Consider the following 16,851-nt stretch of genomic DNA (forward strand, 5'->3'; position numbering starts at 1 on the left):
TTCCAAAAATACACGTAGAGTGTCGCTTCCACAATAAAGAGTTTTCCGCCAAAAACTTTTTTTACTTTTTTTTTTCTTTAAATAATAATAAGATAATTGATTTTTTAAATAAATAAATAAAAGAGAATACGCCCCCTAAATATTAGAGCAATGTTTTTCAAAAAAAAAAAAAAAATATTAGTGCAACAATAACTACTTTAAATAAATAAAATCTAATATATATATATATATATATATATATATATATATATATATATATATATATATATATATATATATATATATATATATATATATATATATATTTAAAGGGGAGTTTTTTTTTTCGAGTTTTTAGAGAGCCACATAGGATCTAATTTTCTCAACGCGCCATGTAGTATTATAAATCTTAGTAGTAGCCAATTAAATCAGAGATTATAAATTTCTTTTAGAATTAAATAATTCAAATGCCACGTAAGCAAAGTTGGCAAATGAAATTTTTAAGTTTAAATTAATTAAATATTATCTTTTAATATTAGAAATTTTATCTTAATATATAACAAATTTTAGCTCATAAATAATAAAATAATAATAATAAAATCAAACAAACCATGCACCGTACGGGCTTCATCTAGTATATATATTTAAAGGGGAGCTTTTCCCGAGTTTTTAGATTTTTAAGTTTAAATTAAAGGGGAGTTTTTTCTCGAGTTTTTAGATTTTAAAGTTTAAATTAATTAAATATTAAATATTATCTTCTAATATTAGAAATTTTATCTAAATATATAACAAATTTTAGCTTATAAATACAAAAAAAAAAATTAAAAAAATAAAAAAATAAAAATCAAACAAACTGTGCATCGCACAGGCTTCATCTAGTGTTTTTAAATTGTATACACAATCAATATATAAATACAAACTTATAATAATTTGAAAAAACAATTTTTAGCTGTAAATACCCGAAAATTGCTCGGGCAAATAACTAGTGTAAACTAAAAAGTGAAGCCGGTCCGATCTCCACTTAAGCCGAGGGCAACATAATAATTTCACATATAAATTTTAATAATTAGAAAAGAGATGCATCTATTATGCGAGAACCTAAAAAAGTAGTGCATATTTATCATGTTGAGTAACTTGAATTTTCGATTCAAAACATTTTTCAGTGATTAACTTGCATCATACAATATGTATTATAAGAAGTATACACTTACTAGTTACTACTCCGTACAATGATAAGCCGTATGAAAAGATGTTGATGCTTTAGACTTATACGGAGTATTATACAACATACTTCCTCCGTTTCATATTAGATGACATATTTCATTTAGGCATGTTGTCAATAATACATACTTTCTAATGCAAATGTCCTTAATTACATACTAACAATAATTATGAAAAAATAAATATTTGAAAAATCGATGTTGAGATGTATCTAACAAAACCCCACATGACTATATTTTTTCTCAACACGAAATCACAAAGCGAAATCAAATCAAGTTATGTGAATAATGCACAAATTAAAGTCGCACCGTGTCATCTAATTTGGAATAGAGGAAGCTGTATGTAGGTAACAACAAAATTTAATGAAAATACTCTATCAAAGAATCTCCCAAAGTTTGTTGCATAAGTTCCCCATTGAATAAAAGCTTTAGCCTTGTCCTTGTAAAAAAAGAAAAAAATAAAAGGAAAAAAAAAAAATAAGGCTATAGCAGATTAGCAGCCATTTCATCACTCCTGACTACATGAGGTTTGTTCCTCTGTTAGTACTTTCAAATATAACTAGATTACAAGGTGAACCAAACAGTCTAAGACACCAATACAATCAACATGGGATTCTCAATCCATACCTTCTTGATATGGGTTCCCGATCCGTTCCATTCAAATGATTTGAACCAAACGCCCCCTAAATGTCACTAGACCAATGTTACATGATTATATCAATTGTAGTATTAAAAAAAAAGTTGAAGAAGAGTAAATAATTGACTCCGACATTCATAATCGCCTTATCTTATATTAGGTAGTTCGAAAGTTTAGGAGTACATGTAGCATATCTAGGTATATTAAAGCAGTCTAAATACGGAGTAACTAATAAGAATTATGACCAAGTTACTGAATACTACATACAATATTAGATGATCTAAAAATTTATGCCTGCAAACCCATTACAGTGCAGTTAAAGATCAACAAGCTAATGTAGCCTATAGAAGATCTTCATATCAAAATGGAAGAACTCACTTGGAGGGGAGGGAGGATCTTCGGGATCACTCTGAATATTTGAACGTCAAAGACAGTTGCATCATCCTTCGGGTTAGCAAGCTTGAAGAGTAGGACGTCAAATTCTTCCAAGGAATTCTCGAAGGCAAATTTCTTCCACCCACCACAGAGTCCTCCCACACATCTTTTCCCATTATAATAAAACTTGGCGTGCCATATATTATTTTCCACTCGGAGAACAATGTCCTGGTTTTGGAGAGCAAGGTGCTTGTTCATCCAGTCTGCAGGAATGCTCTGGCAAAGAGAACAGCACAAAAGAACTTTTCACAGTTATATATTATTAAAATTCATTACTCCTTTTGTTACTAAATAGATGTTGTTTTCATGATAAAACTATGGTTGTAGGTTTATAGCAAGATATATTATGAATGTAAGTTTATATACGAAATAAAGCAACAATATTTTATCAAGATTATGATAGAATTGGTAAGGAATCAATACCAAGTAAAACCTCCTGTAAACACTACTAGGTCGCATCACAACAGTGAAACTTTTTTCAGTTCGTTCTTGGTTAGCCCTTAGCAAAGCATCCGCTTTTTCCATCTCAGTCACCGCCCTTCTATTGGACACATACTCGGGGTACCCCTTTTCAGATGAAACTACTTCAGGAAAAAAAAAAAGAAAAAAAAGAAAGCAGGTCAAGCCTACAACTATGTATCAACATCAGAAATTTCTTTTTTCTAGTGTCTAATAATCAAGACACAAATTTTTCACCAAAAATCGAGATCCACATTTACTTGTACATGTTTTACATGGTACCATAATTTTAATTGAAGTAACATTGAGGTGACATAAGTTCATTAGATGAGAGATTTACCACTTCTGGACACTTGTTTCATTGACGACATGGGAACTGCCTGCTTCTTTGGTCTGCCTCTTTTCCTTCTATGACTGTGAGAATCATCCGCTTTCGGGGAACATTCTTCAAAATTTAAAACTATTGGCTTGCTACCCAAAAATTGACTTATTTTTTCCGCTGTACCATTTTCACTTGGCTCCTCTCCTGCCAAATTTCGTGCATAGTCAATAGCGATATAGTAACTTTCTAATATCTAAAAGTATATAATAATACATCACGATGCTTACCAGATAATGTTTTCGATTTGTGGTGATTATTCATCTCTAAGGAACCTTCTCTATCCTCAGGGGTGCTCCAGTCTCTCCCTGAATTTGTACCTGGTTCTTGGGCAGTGTCATTTCCGCTAGGATTCTTGTCTGCTAAAAATATACGGAAAAAAAAAGGATGAATTCATAACTTCTTAACTATGATACACAATTACACAGGCACAAGGAAGTTTAATATACCCTCAATTCAAAATTATGGGCCCAAAGATCATAAGCAATTAAGCTTAAAATACTTCTGATAAAGAATATAAATCGTGACATAATTTAAGTTTACTTGTACCTACTTCTGGTTAAAATTCGTATCTCAAGTCCAATTTTGAATACAAATCACATGTATAAGGACCATACTCTCGTTGGAGTGTTGAGAGTAAAGCACAGTTATTCAAGATAAATAAGAGTCAAGTAGCATAACTTCACAGTATTACAAACAATAGTTAAATAGCTACTCACTTCAGGACAAATGATATAACTAACACTTACCGAATTGGTCCTTCAACTTGTTAGAATGATCTTTCTCGGGGGAACTTTCTCCATTTTCAGGGGTGTTCAGGTCTCGTAGTGAAACCTGACTCACTTCACAGGTAGCTTCATTAATGCCGGGCTTTTCCTCTGCAAAAGGATGTACACAAAATATAGCTTCATTTAACACACTCCTTATTTCATGTTAAGTAGAAATTTCTTTCAAACAAAATACAAAGTGCTTACTAGATTGGGCCTTTGATTTGCTCAAAGAACTGCATGGTTCTTTTATCTTTCTTGGCCTGCCTCTGCCATTTTTCTTTATAGCCATATTGGAAGTCTGATTTCTAGGATTTTGGGTGTTCTCCTCTCGTCCCAAACAGTTCACCTCCCCATCAACATTGTTCTTAGACTTTTTCGATACAACATATGCAGAATCATCATCTATATCGTCTCCAATTACATTGGTGTTTGAACTTTCTCTGACAGTTCTCTTCTTATGAGTTTCATGTACAGGCTTGGTGTGGCTGCATTTCCTTATAAAATAGGATGCTTCCTCTTCACACAAACTCTCTTGGTCAAAAATTAAGACCTTAAAACTTGAGTTACGCTTATACTTAAACATTAAGAGACAATTTTCTCTTAGCTCATGAGTTTTCACAAAGTCCTTCCACCCATCCCCGACAAGCAGCACATTATCAGTTGTCTGAATATCCACGTGCCACACATTACTACTCGGGCCTATGAGAGACAATTTGTCTGGTAAATTGGTTTTCATATGCATAGCAAATTTCTCAGGCAATACCTGTTTGTTCACGATCAAGTTTAGAATACAGAGGAAATATATCAGAAAGGCTTTCTTCTACACAAATAAACATAATCACTGTTCATTAAAGATGGCCGAGTTTGCAATTATAAAGAGAATTCTTGAACAGGTTACCACAAACATTCATGTAGTAAGCATAACGAACAGGTCAAAGGTAATATCAAAACATAGTAAATCCTTCGAGCATGCACTGAAATTTACCAAATTTTAACCCACACACAGCCACTCAATTGGAATAACCGTATACAATCAACAACTTCCCATCTTGCAGTAAATTTCAAGTAATTCGCCTATACTTTGGACAAATTCTCTATACAGATTCTATCAAGCAAAATTCAAGCTGCCTTATGCAGTTTCGCTTTGTTTAACCTTGCACCATTCTTTATATGTCCTTCCCAAGTCACTTTAATACCTATGCAAACTTCGCTAAGGGAATTTGTACAATAGGCCACGGTTTGAATCCTCCCCTAGCCCCTTCCCTCTCCCCCATTTGTAATGCCCCAGTGATTCATTTGCAAAATAAAAATGCTTATCTACCCATCATCATTCCTACTCATGATTGAGTCCATAATATGTACAAACAAATTTAATTTTTAACCTAACAACAATTACTAACAGATTACATTCAATGTACCAATTTAAGACAATTTTTCCCACTGAAATCAAATCAAATGCAAAAATGCAAGTTTTCAAAAGCAAATCACTATAATTCCCAAACACCTCAAAACCTAGCATGTTGCATAGTACAATAATGGCATATCAACAAACATTAAATGGCTAAAAATTAGTGCACAATTTAAGATATGAAATTCTGGATTTTATAATACTTGCATTGATTAACAATAGTTAACATGAAATTGACAGCAAATTAAATTTTTTTAAAAAATTATAAAAAAAAATTAAAAATAAAAAATCTGGAGAAAACTAACAAGATGATCATGGAAGTTTTGGGGTAGAATTTGATAAAAATGCATGGAATTGAAATGTTTCCAGTACATCTCTTCTTCCCATGTCCTGCAATTCTCACAATCTGATTTCTCCTCCATTTTTGCTCAAATTAATCACCTACAAAAAATTAAAAATCAAACATAAAAATAATCAAAAAATAAAAATAATTGTTTAAAAAAAAACAATCTGAGAAAAAGAGGAGATTTTACTCACAAGTGACAACCCAGAAGCTAGATTGAAGAAAAACACACTTTTTCAGAAACTTTGAAGTGTTTATACCTCGAGATTAGTGATTTGTGACAAAGATTATTGGCTATGAAATTTACCAATGGGATGTTTAATGTATTTTTGCATGATACAGTAGAAATGCAAAAAAAAAATTTAAAGAGAAAATCTTTGGAATTTGACATATTCTTTACCTTCCCTAGATAATAGAACTATATTAATTGACAAATTGTAAAACAGCTTATTGGCTTCATATGGTGGTCCGTATCATGCACGAGAAAATACATGTATATGTATACACACTCAAGACTATTGATATTTTTAGCCAAGGTCACGGCATACAGGCTTGGCACGAGGCATAACCCAGTTCGGCTCACAACCATCCTTAATCAAAATACGAGTACTAAGTACGGAGTAAAAAAGAAGGAAGTATTCTTATAAACCACTTTATTTTGTACAAATCTAGTAAATCTATTATTACATTTACAAAGTATAATTTTAATAAAGATTTCTACAACACATTTTCAAACTCGTGCCAAAATCAAAATGAAAAGCTCATGGGTACAATTAGATGTCAAAGTTTGTATTTAATCAGAAGGAAAGTCTGATTTACAGTATATGCTTTCATGTAAAGAGCCAACAATGAGTTTCCGTTGTCCTGCATAGTGCAGCATTTTACAATCATAAAAACACCCAACCAAAGAAACTGGAATATGCAAGACAGGAATTACAAAAGCATTAGCTTAGCTGCTAACGCGAGATGACTATTGCAGATCACTAGGAACGTTTCAACAATCAGTAACATTGTTTCAGAAATTGTTTCATCTAACGAAGCTGATGCATTCTTAATACCATATCATACTTACTCCAGGTAATTTTATAGGTTAAGTCTGTTAAGAGTTACATTTACAATAAGTCGATGACTGTTAGTATATCAAAACACAGCCAAAGATTAGGCAAACTCAGTCTACTTTCTTAGCAAGACCACTAAATGCCTTCTAATAGTCTAAGACATTACAGGAAGAGGAGGAGTGGTTTTCTCGACGACTCTGAATATGTCAACATCCATCACAGCACTTGCCTTGTCTTTCTGACTAACCAGGTTAAAGACTAACACATCAGACTCCTCCAAGGAATTGTCAAGGGCAAATTTCTTCCATCCAGTAGAGATACTTGCATCTTTCTTGCCGTAAGTAATTAGAGAAGTATGCCATATTTTCTTGCCCACACGAAGAATTACTTCTTGGTTTCGGCAGGGAAGATGCTGTTGCATCCACTTTGCAGGAATGTCCTGCAAAAAACAAGAACATTCAAAATACATTTCCATAATGTACTGGAAAGTGGAAACACCGAACAAGAAAAGAAGTGTTTCCAAATATAATTACCAAGAAAAAATTTCTGTAAACACTAGTAGGCTGCATTACTACAATGAAGCTATCTTCAATTTTTTTCCGATTAGCCCTTAGCAAAGCGTCCTCTTTCTCCACTTCAGTCACTGGCCTTCTGCTTGACATATACTCCTTCACCACAGACTTCCTTTCTTCCGAAACTATTTTGAGCAAAAAATTAAAAAATAAGTACAATCCTGAAATTAATGACATTTACTGAAATCACAATCCTGTAACAGATCCACCCTTTTAATTTTGGTTAAAGGAGAAAATTATATTAATCATGTGCTAAAGGCGCACTTGGAGTATCAAAAGATACGAGTCATGAGGATAGAATATAAGAGTTATTACAGTCAAACACAACACAAATATTATAACAATCCCTTTTGCATGCACTCGGTGTACAGTATTTTTACTGTACATCGAACATTTTGCGAAAAGTGACCCTTTTTTTATACAAAAGTGACCCTTTTTCTTCTACAAAAGTGCTCCATATTTTCATAAAAGTGACCCTTTTTTTTTCACAAAAGTAGCCCTTTTTCTTCACAAAAGTGACCCTTTTTTTTACATAAAAATAACCCTTTATTCACAAAAGTGACTTTTTTTTCACAAAAGTAACCCTTTATTCATAAAAGTGACCTTTTTCACAAAAGTAATTAAACTACAAATGAAAAACAGAGTATCAAAATTAACGAAACAAACACAAAAATTAACAATAGTCATGAAAAAACTATACAATCACTCAAACAAATCAAAAGTCACCGCCGGAACCACCGTTAGCGATGCCGATCGCGTTGAAACCATTGTTGATTCCACCATATCCGACCATCTCATCGAGCAAAGCGACGAAAAATTTACAAAAAAAAGTACAAACACTAACCTAGAGCAGAAACATCAACATCATCAATTATCACCAGAAACTAGAGGAGAGAGGAAAAACAAAAGAAGATGAGAAGTAGAGGAGAGAGAAAAACAAAAGAAGATAAGAACTAGAGGAGAGAGAAAAAACAGAGAAAAAGAAGATTGAAGAAGAAAGAGAATCTGTTGAATAAAGAGGAGAAAGAAAATAAGATTTCATTTTTTCCTTGTCAAAATTGGGCCACCAAACTCACGCTTCCTTTTGATTTTCACTAAAATAGTGAACACCCGATTTAATGAAAAGTTTGTGATATTATAAAACACCCGATGTACAATAGTATTATTGTAAATCGGCTCATATAAAGTAAGTTATCATCTGTCTGTTTACACCTTCTTCCTTATTTTTCATTTTCTGGATATTTCTTTCTTCTTTCAGTTTCTCTCTCTACTCTTACTTTCCTCTCTCTCCTTTACTCTTTCATTTTCTCTTCATCTTCCATGCCTAAGAAATCACTTCCTTTATTCTAAAATTTTCAACCTACAATTAATCTTTTGTTGATCAAAAAATTTCGACCGTAAAACCAATTTCTCAAATGACGATTTTTTCTCAAAATTTTGTTTAAATTGAGTTTTTTTTATTTATATAATTGAAATTCAATCGATTGTTTCTATCAACATTTATGAACCTCCAGACACAAAAATAGATGAATGGCTTCATCTCAAATCATTATCGAAGCGGCACAAAAATGGCTATTTGCTATGGCAAATTAATCTTCGTTTCTTTTCGCTACGGTGTTATTAGTCTTCATTATGGTGTTTCCCACAAACATTTATGATGATTGTTCTGGTGAATTTGGGATTTTTTGCTTCTCGAACTTAAAGCGAATGATAGTGGTTATTGATGAAAATTTCTATGTTACTTCTCTGTTTTGTTTTGTGAAAAAAGGGTTTGTGGAAAAATAAAAAGTCACTTTTTTGAAAAAAAAAAGGTCACTTTTGTGAAAAAAAAGGGTCACTTTTGTGAAAAAAAAGGTCATTTATGTGAATAAGGGTCACTTTTGTGAAAATATGGGTCACTTTTGTGAAAATATAGGTCACTTCTGAAAAGAAAAAGGGTCACTTTTCGCAAAAATGTTCGATGTACAATAAAATTATTGTAAACCGGGGGCATGCAAAAGTTTTTGCAAACACAAACTGTTTGAAATAGCAGCTAAGACTAGGAGACTAGATATATTACAACATTATTGATAAATGGGTTAGTCCCTAAGGAGAAAGCAACATAAGAAACTGGATGTTCTTCTAGCTAGCTTAGCAGATGATCCACTACATCCACCATGGGATGGCTGACAAACAGTATTCTTTGAGTGCTCCCAATTCTAGCCTCGTGTGCTCTGGCCTGAAAAGAATATACACGTATAACTATTGATCAGCAATTTTTAAGTTCCTTGTTAATCCTAGGACAGTAGTCCTAGAATCTTGATAAGAATGTGAAGTCCTGCCCGTCATTGAGATGAGGGTGGCTATAAGCTCACCCAGACTACGGAAACAAGGATGGCTTAGCATTATGACCAAGACTTTGATCCATTGGAGATGATGAAAGACGGTAATTGGGTAAAAATGGAGGAAGAAGCATCAGTGAAGATGGGATAGGTTGGAGGATTTAACCCCATTTAATATCATTTTGTTCACAAAATATCTTATGATCACCACTTCACCAGTATCATATATCAGGATCGACTTTGCATCAGTAAGAAGACACAGTACTTTCACCCCTAATATAATAAATGAAAAGACAAAAAAAAATCACTTGAACAACTCATCAACTAGGCAACCAAACTACAAGAATAGAGGATTACCACTTTTTAATACTGGCTTTTTAGATGAATTAGGAGGCTCTTGCTTTTTCAGTCTGCACCGTTTTCCACTAGATTTGCGAGAACGATCTTCCTCTGAGGAAGTTTCTTTGTAATTAGGTCTAATCACCTCCCGCCCAGCAATCGGACTCTGTTCCTTAACAATTTCTCTTCTTCTACTTGATTCCTTTTCTGCCAGATCATGCATACAACCAATAGTAAGCTAATAAATTTCAGAATACTTGCATAAAACATCTTGGTGTTTCAAGAAGAAAGTAGCATACCTGCTTCACCCTTGAATCCGTTAGAAGAACCTGGAACTGGGAAATTTTTGCCATTTTTTGGGGTGATCATCTCCTTCTCTAGTATCTGAGTTGGTTCCTTAGGAGTTCCATTACTACTAGGCCTCTTTTCTGCCAAATTATGTAGACAAAGACATCACCATTTATATTCATAATCAGCTCCTCAAAGACAATCTGCATAACTAAACTGACCAGATTGAGGCTTCGGTTTAGGAGCACAGTCCACGACCAACTCCCTTTCTTCATTTTCAGTGGTTATGTCCATCTCAGAATTCAGTATCGGTTCATTTTCAACATGATTACCACTTGGCTGCCCTTCTGCTACAGTATGCACAAGCACAACTATCAGAAACTGTCAGAAATTCTTAAAATTCCAGAATTTACACAAATCAATTTTGCCATTTCATAAGTAAGGTACCAGGTTGGCCCTTCAATTTCTTAGAGTGTTCCTTAGCAGCATCGTTTTTGTTCAAGCTCTTTTCTGCCAAATTAAGCACACAGTATTAATATACGTATGCAATTTTTGAAAATTCAGCTTCTCATTTCACAAAACACTAAAAATAACGATGCTTACTAGAATGGGACTCTAGTTTGTCAGAATCAACTTTTTCCGGGGAACTTTCTCCATTTTCAGCTGTGATCACATCTCTCTGTGATATTTCAATCGGTTCCTTGTCTGTTTCATTTCTGAAAGACATTTTTCCTACCAAATCATAAAGAAGAAGTATATTTACAAGCTCTCGTGCTTAAAGAAGTATTCATTTCAAGATTACAAGTATTAAGAGAAAGTTTTCAGAAATTTAAGATGCTTACCAGATTGAACTTTTCGTTTGACTGGCAATCGGCATGGCAGTATCCTTCTTGTTCCTTCTCTAGCTTTTGCAGCTGGATTCAGCGCACGTTTTCTTGGAGCTTGAGTGTCCACCTTTCCTCCAGAGGAAACCACTGCTTCATCATCTTTCTTGGACTTCTTTGATACAACAAAAGCAGAATCTTCTTCACCACCATCTTCAATAATTTCAGTGTTGGATGCCTCTCTTGCAGTCCTCTTTTTTACTTCATGCTCAGACTCAGTATGCTTACATTTCTTAACAAAGTAGGTTGACTCCTTCTCACAAGAACTCCCTTCATCAAAGATTAAGACCTCAAAAATCGAGTTTCTCTTAAATTTGAACATCAAGACATAGTTTTCTTTCAATTCATTGACTTTCACAAAGTCTTTCCATCCATTTCCAACAAACAGAAGATCATTGGATTTCAGCAGCTCTATGTCCCACACACCCCCACTCGGGCTTTTAAGAAATACTTTATCTGGCAACTGAGATTTCATGTGTGCAGTGAATTTCTCAGGCAGTACCTGATTGTTCATGTTCAAATTGAGATTGATACGTAACAAAAGAAAACAGTTAAAAAGGCTCAAGAATTCAAGATTTTTCAAATGCAAACGAGTAAATGTACCACTCACACATCATAAAATAACAATGAAACTATAGGCTAAAAGGCAATACAAAGTACTACATATGGTTTTTAAGTTAAGCACATATATCCCTCAAAAAAATTAAGCGCAAGGCACAACCATCGTATCACAATAACAAATCTAACAATTATAAGTAGGATAAGCGTATTACAAACTACATATTTTTCAACTAGGTAACTAATATTAAGTACATATATTCCTCATGAAAACATAGCACAACTATCATACCTATCTCATACATAATCTATACCCAAGTAAATTCACAACCACGAGAATTGATCCGATCATCAAATCTCAATACTTTCTCATGAATGAGAGTAAGCTGCCCCAAGCAATGTCATACATGGCCATCTTTACATTTGAAATAACCCTTTAATTCTACCCATATCCATTTTATCTCTATTACTCTAACTGACAACTCTTTACAGTAGTTTGATTAGTTATAAGTAGTTCCAAGGTAGTACCACATTACTAACTAACTCTAACAATGTGCCTTAATTCATAAAATCAGAAAATAAAAAAGCTACTATCATGGAACACAACAACAACCACAACAAAAGATTGTTTTGTTAAAACCAGAGATCTTGTCAAAGGATAAAAATAAACCCACAATATTCATTAAAGATGATTGAAATTACATGATCCTACAATTAACAATTCTCTAACCTCAAGAAAGTGGGATAAACACATTGTATTAAAGTCATCCAAACAAACATTATTTCAGGTTCTAGGAAAAAAAAAAAAAAAAAAATCTTCATCCTGGTAACACTAGATCAAATTACGCTATCAACGTGACTACTAATTTTTGACCGAGTTGGTGCATTTTCACTGTTCAGATTATATCGAAAAAAAATAACACTATCAACGTGACAATTAATTTCTACTAAGTACTAACATAAACAATTTCATAAACCCACTTGGTTAAATTTTTCTAAAATTAAGATAACTCACAAGATGATCATGGAAGTTTGGGGGTAAGGTCTGAAAGAAATGCATGGAGTTGAAATGTTTCCAGTACATTTCTTCTTCCCATGTTTTGCAATGCTTACACTCCAAATGTTCCACCATTTTTCGTCCCAAAGATCAAAACTTTTGTAGCACAGAAAATCTGCTTCAATTCCTAAACACAAATCAAACAAGAAGTTAGATAATTTTCCACCATTTTAACCACAAAGATCAAAACTTTTGAAGAACAGAAAATCTGCTTCAATTCCTAAACATAAATCAAACCAAAAAATTAAAAAATGAAAAAAATCTCCACCATTTTCCCCCAAAGATTAAAACTTTTATGTACGTACAAAAAATCTGCTTCAAGTCCTAATCATAATTCAAACAAGAGTTTAGAAAATGTTCATTATTTTTTTCCAAAGATCAAAACTTTTTATAGTACAGAGAATCTTCTGCAAATCCCTAACATAATTCAGAGAATAGATTAAAAAATTAACTAAGATAAAACAGGTAAATTAACCCCAATGAAAGGAAGAAATACCCACTTACAAAAAAGTGAAGATATGAGAGTGAAATTGAGGAAAATGTGTGAATTTTTTTGGGAGAAATTGAGCAATTTGACACTTACCAATTACTACCATGAATAAATGAGGAGTGTACAGAGGTCTCTGTTTAAGAGAGAGGTAGAGTTCCTTACCGAGGTAGCCAATAGGATGCTCCTATTAGTGCAGTGTACTTTTGTTGCTAAAAATTGAGCAATGTGACTGCAAATATGTAATAATGTACAAGTATTTTTTTTTTATTTTTTATTTTTTTTTTTGTGTGTGTGTGTGTGTGAAAAACATTAGTAATTTCTTAAAAGCACACATTATAGTCCCAAATTAGTAATACACACATTATAACACACATAATTACTAATGTGTGTACTTTAATAATGTACTAGTAACTTTTGTACCGTGCATTTTGCATGAAATGATTTAACCGGGTTGGTCTTAAACCTCTCCGTTAGGGGTGAAAGTAATTCGGATTAAAACCAAACCAAACCAAACCGAATTAGTAATTCGGTTTGGATTTTTTTGAATTCGGATTGGATCGGATTGGAAATATTAAAAAATATGGATTACGGATTGGATTCGGTTTGGAGTTTAAAAAAACCGAAAACCGAATTTCGACCCAATGCTTTAAGCCCATTTTCTTTTTCAAATTATCCAACTACTTTCCCCTTTCATATATAAACTTGTAAAAAAACCTAATTCTCAATTCTCCTTTCTCAATATCTTACTCTCTCACAAAGAAAGTAATTAACAATAAATGATCGTAGAATTGTTTTTGGTGAAGTTCGAGTTTCGAGTTGGAATGTTGCAAAAGAAGGGAACAAATTTTCGGTTTGGGTTGGATTTTAATTTGAAAAACAAAATTAATTCGGTTTGGATTGGATTAGATCGAATCTTAATTCGGCTTGGATTCGGATTAATTCCGAAACCGAATTAATTCGGATTGGATTCGGTTTTGGCTATAATCCAAATCGCAAACCGAACTTTCACCCCTACTCCCCATGAGGCCATGACTTCTAGTTGTAGTCCACAATAAATACAGATTATATATGCATTAATAAACTTTTACACTCTCTTAATTGCTTTCCTGTCAACTTATTTTTTACAATTATAAACCACGGACACATCATCCAATTTCAATATGTGTCTTGAACATTGTGTTTGGAATAGACACATGTAGAACACACCTAAATGCGTGTTGGATACCCACGCACATAAAAAAATAAAATAAAATAAATATATATATAAAAAAATAAAAAATAAAATAAAATCATCTATGGACACATATCACTTTGACATACACTATGTCTTACTCCTACCTTGACACTATTTTCCTTACTACTCTTATTGTATTGAGCAAGTCATGTCTTGTTTGGACTTTCCTTTATTCTTTTGAGTTTGATTGATAATAATTATTTGTATAAAATAAAATAATAATAATAAAATTACAAGACCCTTCTCTTAGGTATAAATGTTAGTATCAATATTTGAACTTATATAATCTTGCACTCATTAATGTAAAGCTTTAATTACAATTCTAGATTTCTAGTCTAGTGATAAAACTTGAAACTTTATTATACATGGTCACTTGATACCACAATTTTACCCACGCATACATTACGAGCATGTTCTCATTTACTGAACTGAGCTGAACTAAATTGAATTGAACTGAACTGAGCTGAATTAGATTGTTTATGAGAATTAGGAACTGGACTGGACAAACTGAACTAAACTGAGCTAAATTGGATTTTTTATGAGAGAAGGAAATTAGGAACTGGACTGGACATAACTGAACTGAACCAAACTTAGCTGAGCTGAATTGAACTGAAATTAAGCTGAAGAGAACAGGCCCTACATCTAATCTCATCGTGTTTCAGACAATGTTTCGAGTAATATAAAAAGTAAAGGAAAATAAAGTATATAGTATATTTTGTAAGGTACATTAAAAATTATTTCAGATGAGGTTAGTTAAAGGAGATAGTAATAAATTGATATTGATTCCCTTCCAATGTAAGAAGGATCGTACATTTGTACTCATAATAAATTGATATTGATCCCCTTTCAACCCGCTTGGTTCATGTCTAACTCATATGATGTTGTCATGTCGGACTAACTTTTGATGACTTTAGCATTATTGAAACTAACGGGTCATAATAATTTGGACAAGGCTAATGTGTCGTACAAATGGTAAACAATTACCTTGTAGGAGGCGTTCTAAACAGCTAACAATGACCAACTTTATTACGAAATTGCCATGCCATAGATCATCAAATCAATAACTAAGATCCTTTTTAGACTTCGTTTATACTCTTATTCCATGTACTACGTACAAAGCTATTTAAATCCATCTGAACAAAAAGCTATTACTGAAATCCATCTGAGCAAGATTTTTGAAATCTAGGCCACAATATCATGTTTATTGCACTGTAACAACAAAGGACTAGATATAGTGCCTGTTCTCATTGACTGAACTTAGCTGAGCTGAACTGAACTGAACTGAACTGAACTTAGCTGAACTGAACTGAATATATTATAAGAGAAGGAAATTGGGAGCTGAACTGAACTGAATTGAATTGAGCTTAACTGAGCTGAGCTGAGCTGAACTGAACTGAATTTCAACGTAAGAGAACAGGCCCATAGTCATAATATTATCCCATAAGTTTAAGCTCAATACATTTATACATGCAAAATTGGATGTAGAACATCCACATACAGCTGATATGAGCACAAAGAATGATCGTACACCAGCTTCTTGTCTGCATATAAATCTGAGATGCTCATTTGATCGTCAAATCTTTTCTGCTATATGTCTTCCAAGTCGTATGCTTTCTTGAGCTTGTTGCTAAGAGTGCAATAAACCTTTGGAAATCGATAAAACTTATAAATTTAGTAGTAGTTCAAGATTACACCTTACCATATCACCGAGACAAAGTTGACAGGCAAATCAACAAACTTATGAATGGTTAAAAGACGAGTATACATATATGTGACCATGTTGAAACAGGGAGAGGTGGATAGGGGTGGATGAACACCTTCTTCCCTCTCCCTTTACATTCGATAAAAGATCAAAAAAATCTTGCACAAACACAATTCCTTCTCAAGTTCTTATGGCCATGAAATTTAAGTCACTACAACTCAAAGTCATCTTTTAAAAAACAAGAAATACAGTTGCTTAAACTATGTCCATATATTCACATTTTAGATATCAAACATGGTGCACATTAGAGCCAGCTAGTAATGCATCAGTCTTCATCTCTTTCACACACTCATGATGCTCATGCCATCGGGAGGGGGGGGGGGGGGGGGTTCACCAAGAAAGGCAGCAAACTATGAGCATGAATTTGTGCTATACTTGGAGACAACCTTGACAGATAACACTACTGCAGGCAAGAGACATCGATTGGTTACAGCATTACGAGGTTTTTTACAGGACTCAGACCGTGTCAATCTAAACACAGCGTACATGGACTGCACCTTGTCAGTCAGACTTAAATAGCTGAGAGTAACTCTGCTACTTGTACTAAAAGGTACTAAAAGTTACGGAGTACCTATCTGTAATAACTTTGTTAAGACTTGAGTAACATTCACAATAAGGTTATAGATTCCGCTATACCACCATATAAGCCAGTATTAAC

General features: G+C 33.3%; 3 protein-coding genes across 4 annotated transcripts; all 3 read right to left on the reverse strand.

Moving 5' to 3' along the window:
- Positions 1-2,102: 2,102 nt before the first annotated feature.
- Positions 2,103-6,005, reverse strand: LOC145606079 (B3 domain-containing protein REM16-like). Of its 2 annotated transcripts, none has more exons than XM_081662139.1 (8): positions 5,825-6,005; positions 5,593-5,728; positions 4,084-4,642; positions 3,859-3,987; positions 3,340-3,468; positions 3,071-3,256; positions 2,695-2,852; positions 2,103-2,487 (listed from the first exon to the last, which is right to left on the reverse strand). In XM_081662139.1, the coding sequence occupies exons 2-8, from the start codon at positions 5,707-5,709 to the stop codon at positions 2,191-2,193; spliced, it is 1,575 nt and encodes a 524-aa protein (XP_081518265.1). In that variant the 5' UTR covers positions 5,710-5,728; positions 5,825-6,005; the 3' UTR covers positions 2,103-2,190. The 2 variants fall into 2 exon arrangements, with proteins under 2 accessions (XP_081518265.1, XP_081518264.1); XM_081662138.1 differs by having other exon boundaries at positions 3,340-3,471.
- Positions 6,006-6,423: 418 nt separating this feature from the next.
- Positions 6,424-7,350, reverse strand: LOC145603965 (B3 domain-containing protein Os11g0197600-like). Its single transcript, XM_081659930.1, has 4 exons — positions 7,222-7,350; positions 6,855-7,127; positions 6,741-6,759; positions 6,424-6,542 (listed from the first exon to the last, which is right to left on the reverse strand). Exons 1-4 carry the CDS (start codon positions 7,348-7,350, stop codon positions 6,424-6,426), a joined length of 540 nt encoding a protein of 179 aa, XP_081516056.1.
- A 1,809-nt stretch (positions 7,351-9,159) lies between these two features.
- LOC145606081 (uncharacterized) lies at positions 9,160-13,388 on the reverse strand. Its single transcript, XM_081662141.1, has 9 exons — positions 13,291-13,388; positions 12,666-12,834; positions 11,051-11,594; positions 10,812-10,940; positions 10,656-10,718; positions 10,430-10,558; positions 10,220-10,348; positions 9,939-10,127; positions 9,160-9,478 (listed from the first exon to the last, which is right to left on the reverse strand). Exons 2-9 carry the CDS (start codon positions 12,780-12,782, stop codon positions 9,459-9,461), a joined length of 1,320 nt encoding a protein of 439 aa, XP_081518267.1. The 5' UTR covers positions 12,783-12,834; positions 13,291-13,388; the 3' UTR covers positions 9,160-9,458.
- Between the last annotated feature and the right edge of the window lie 3,463 nt (positions 13,389-16,851).

Source organism: Chenopodium album, chromosome 22 (assembly GCF_948465745.1).
Source record: "Chenopodium album chromosome 22, dcCheAlbu1.1, whole genome shotgun sequence".
In the NCBI taxonomy this organism is placed as follows: Eukaryota; Viridiplantae; Streptophyta; class Magnoliopsida; order Caryophyllales; family Amaranthaceae; genus Chenopodium; species Chenopodium album.

Excerpts from the sequence above, each read along its gene's own strand:
- LOC145606081 (XM_081662141.1), bottom strand. The coding sequence starts at position 12,782 with ATGGTGGAACATTTGGAGTGTAAGCATTGCAAAACATGGGAAGAAGAA. Across the intron at positions 11,595-12,665 it reads CAAACTTCCATGATCATCTT|GTACTGCCTGAGAAATTCAC; the intron begins GTGAGTTATCTT and ends ATGAACAATCAG. Across the intron at positions 9,479-9,938 it reads AAAGCCAGTATTAAAAAGTG|GCCAGAGCACACGAGGCTAG; the intron begins GTAATCCTCTAT and ends TATTCTTTTCAG.
- LOC145603965 (XM_081659930.1), bottom strand. The coding sequence starts at position 7,350 with ATGTCAAGCAGAAGGCCAGTGACTGAAGTGGAGAAAGAGGACGCTTTG. Across the intron at positions 7,128-7,221 it reads TTTACAGAAATTTTTTCTTG|GACATTCCTGCAAAGTGGAT; the intron begins GTAATTATATTT and ends TGTTTTTTGCAG.
- LOC145606079 (XM_081662138.1), bottom strand. The coding sequence starts at position 5,709 with ATGGAGGAGAAATCAGATTGTGAGAATTGCAGGACATGGGAAGAAGAG. Across the intron at positions 2,853-3,070 it reads GAAACAAGTGTCCAGAAGTG|TTTCATCTGAAAAGGGGTAC; the intron begins GTAAATCTCTCA and ends TTCCTGAAGTAG. Across the intron at positions 2,488-2,694 it reads TTTACAGGAGGTTTTACTTG|AGCATTCCTGCAGACTGGAT; the intron begins GTATTGATTCCT and ends TCTCTTTGCCAG.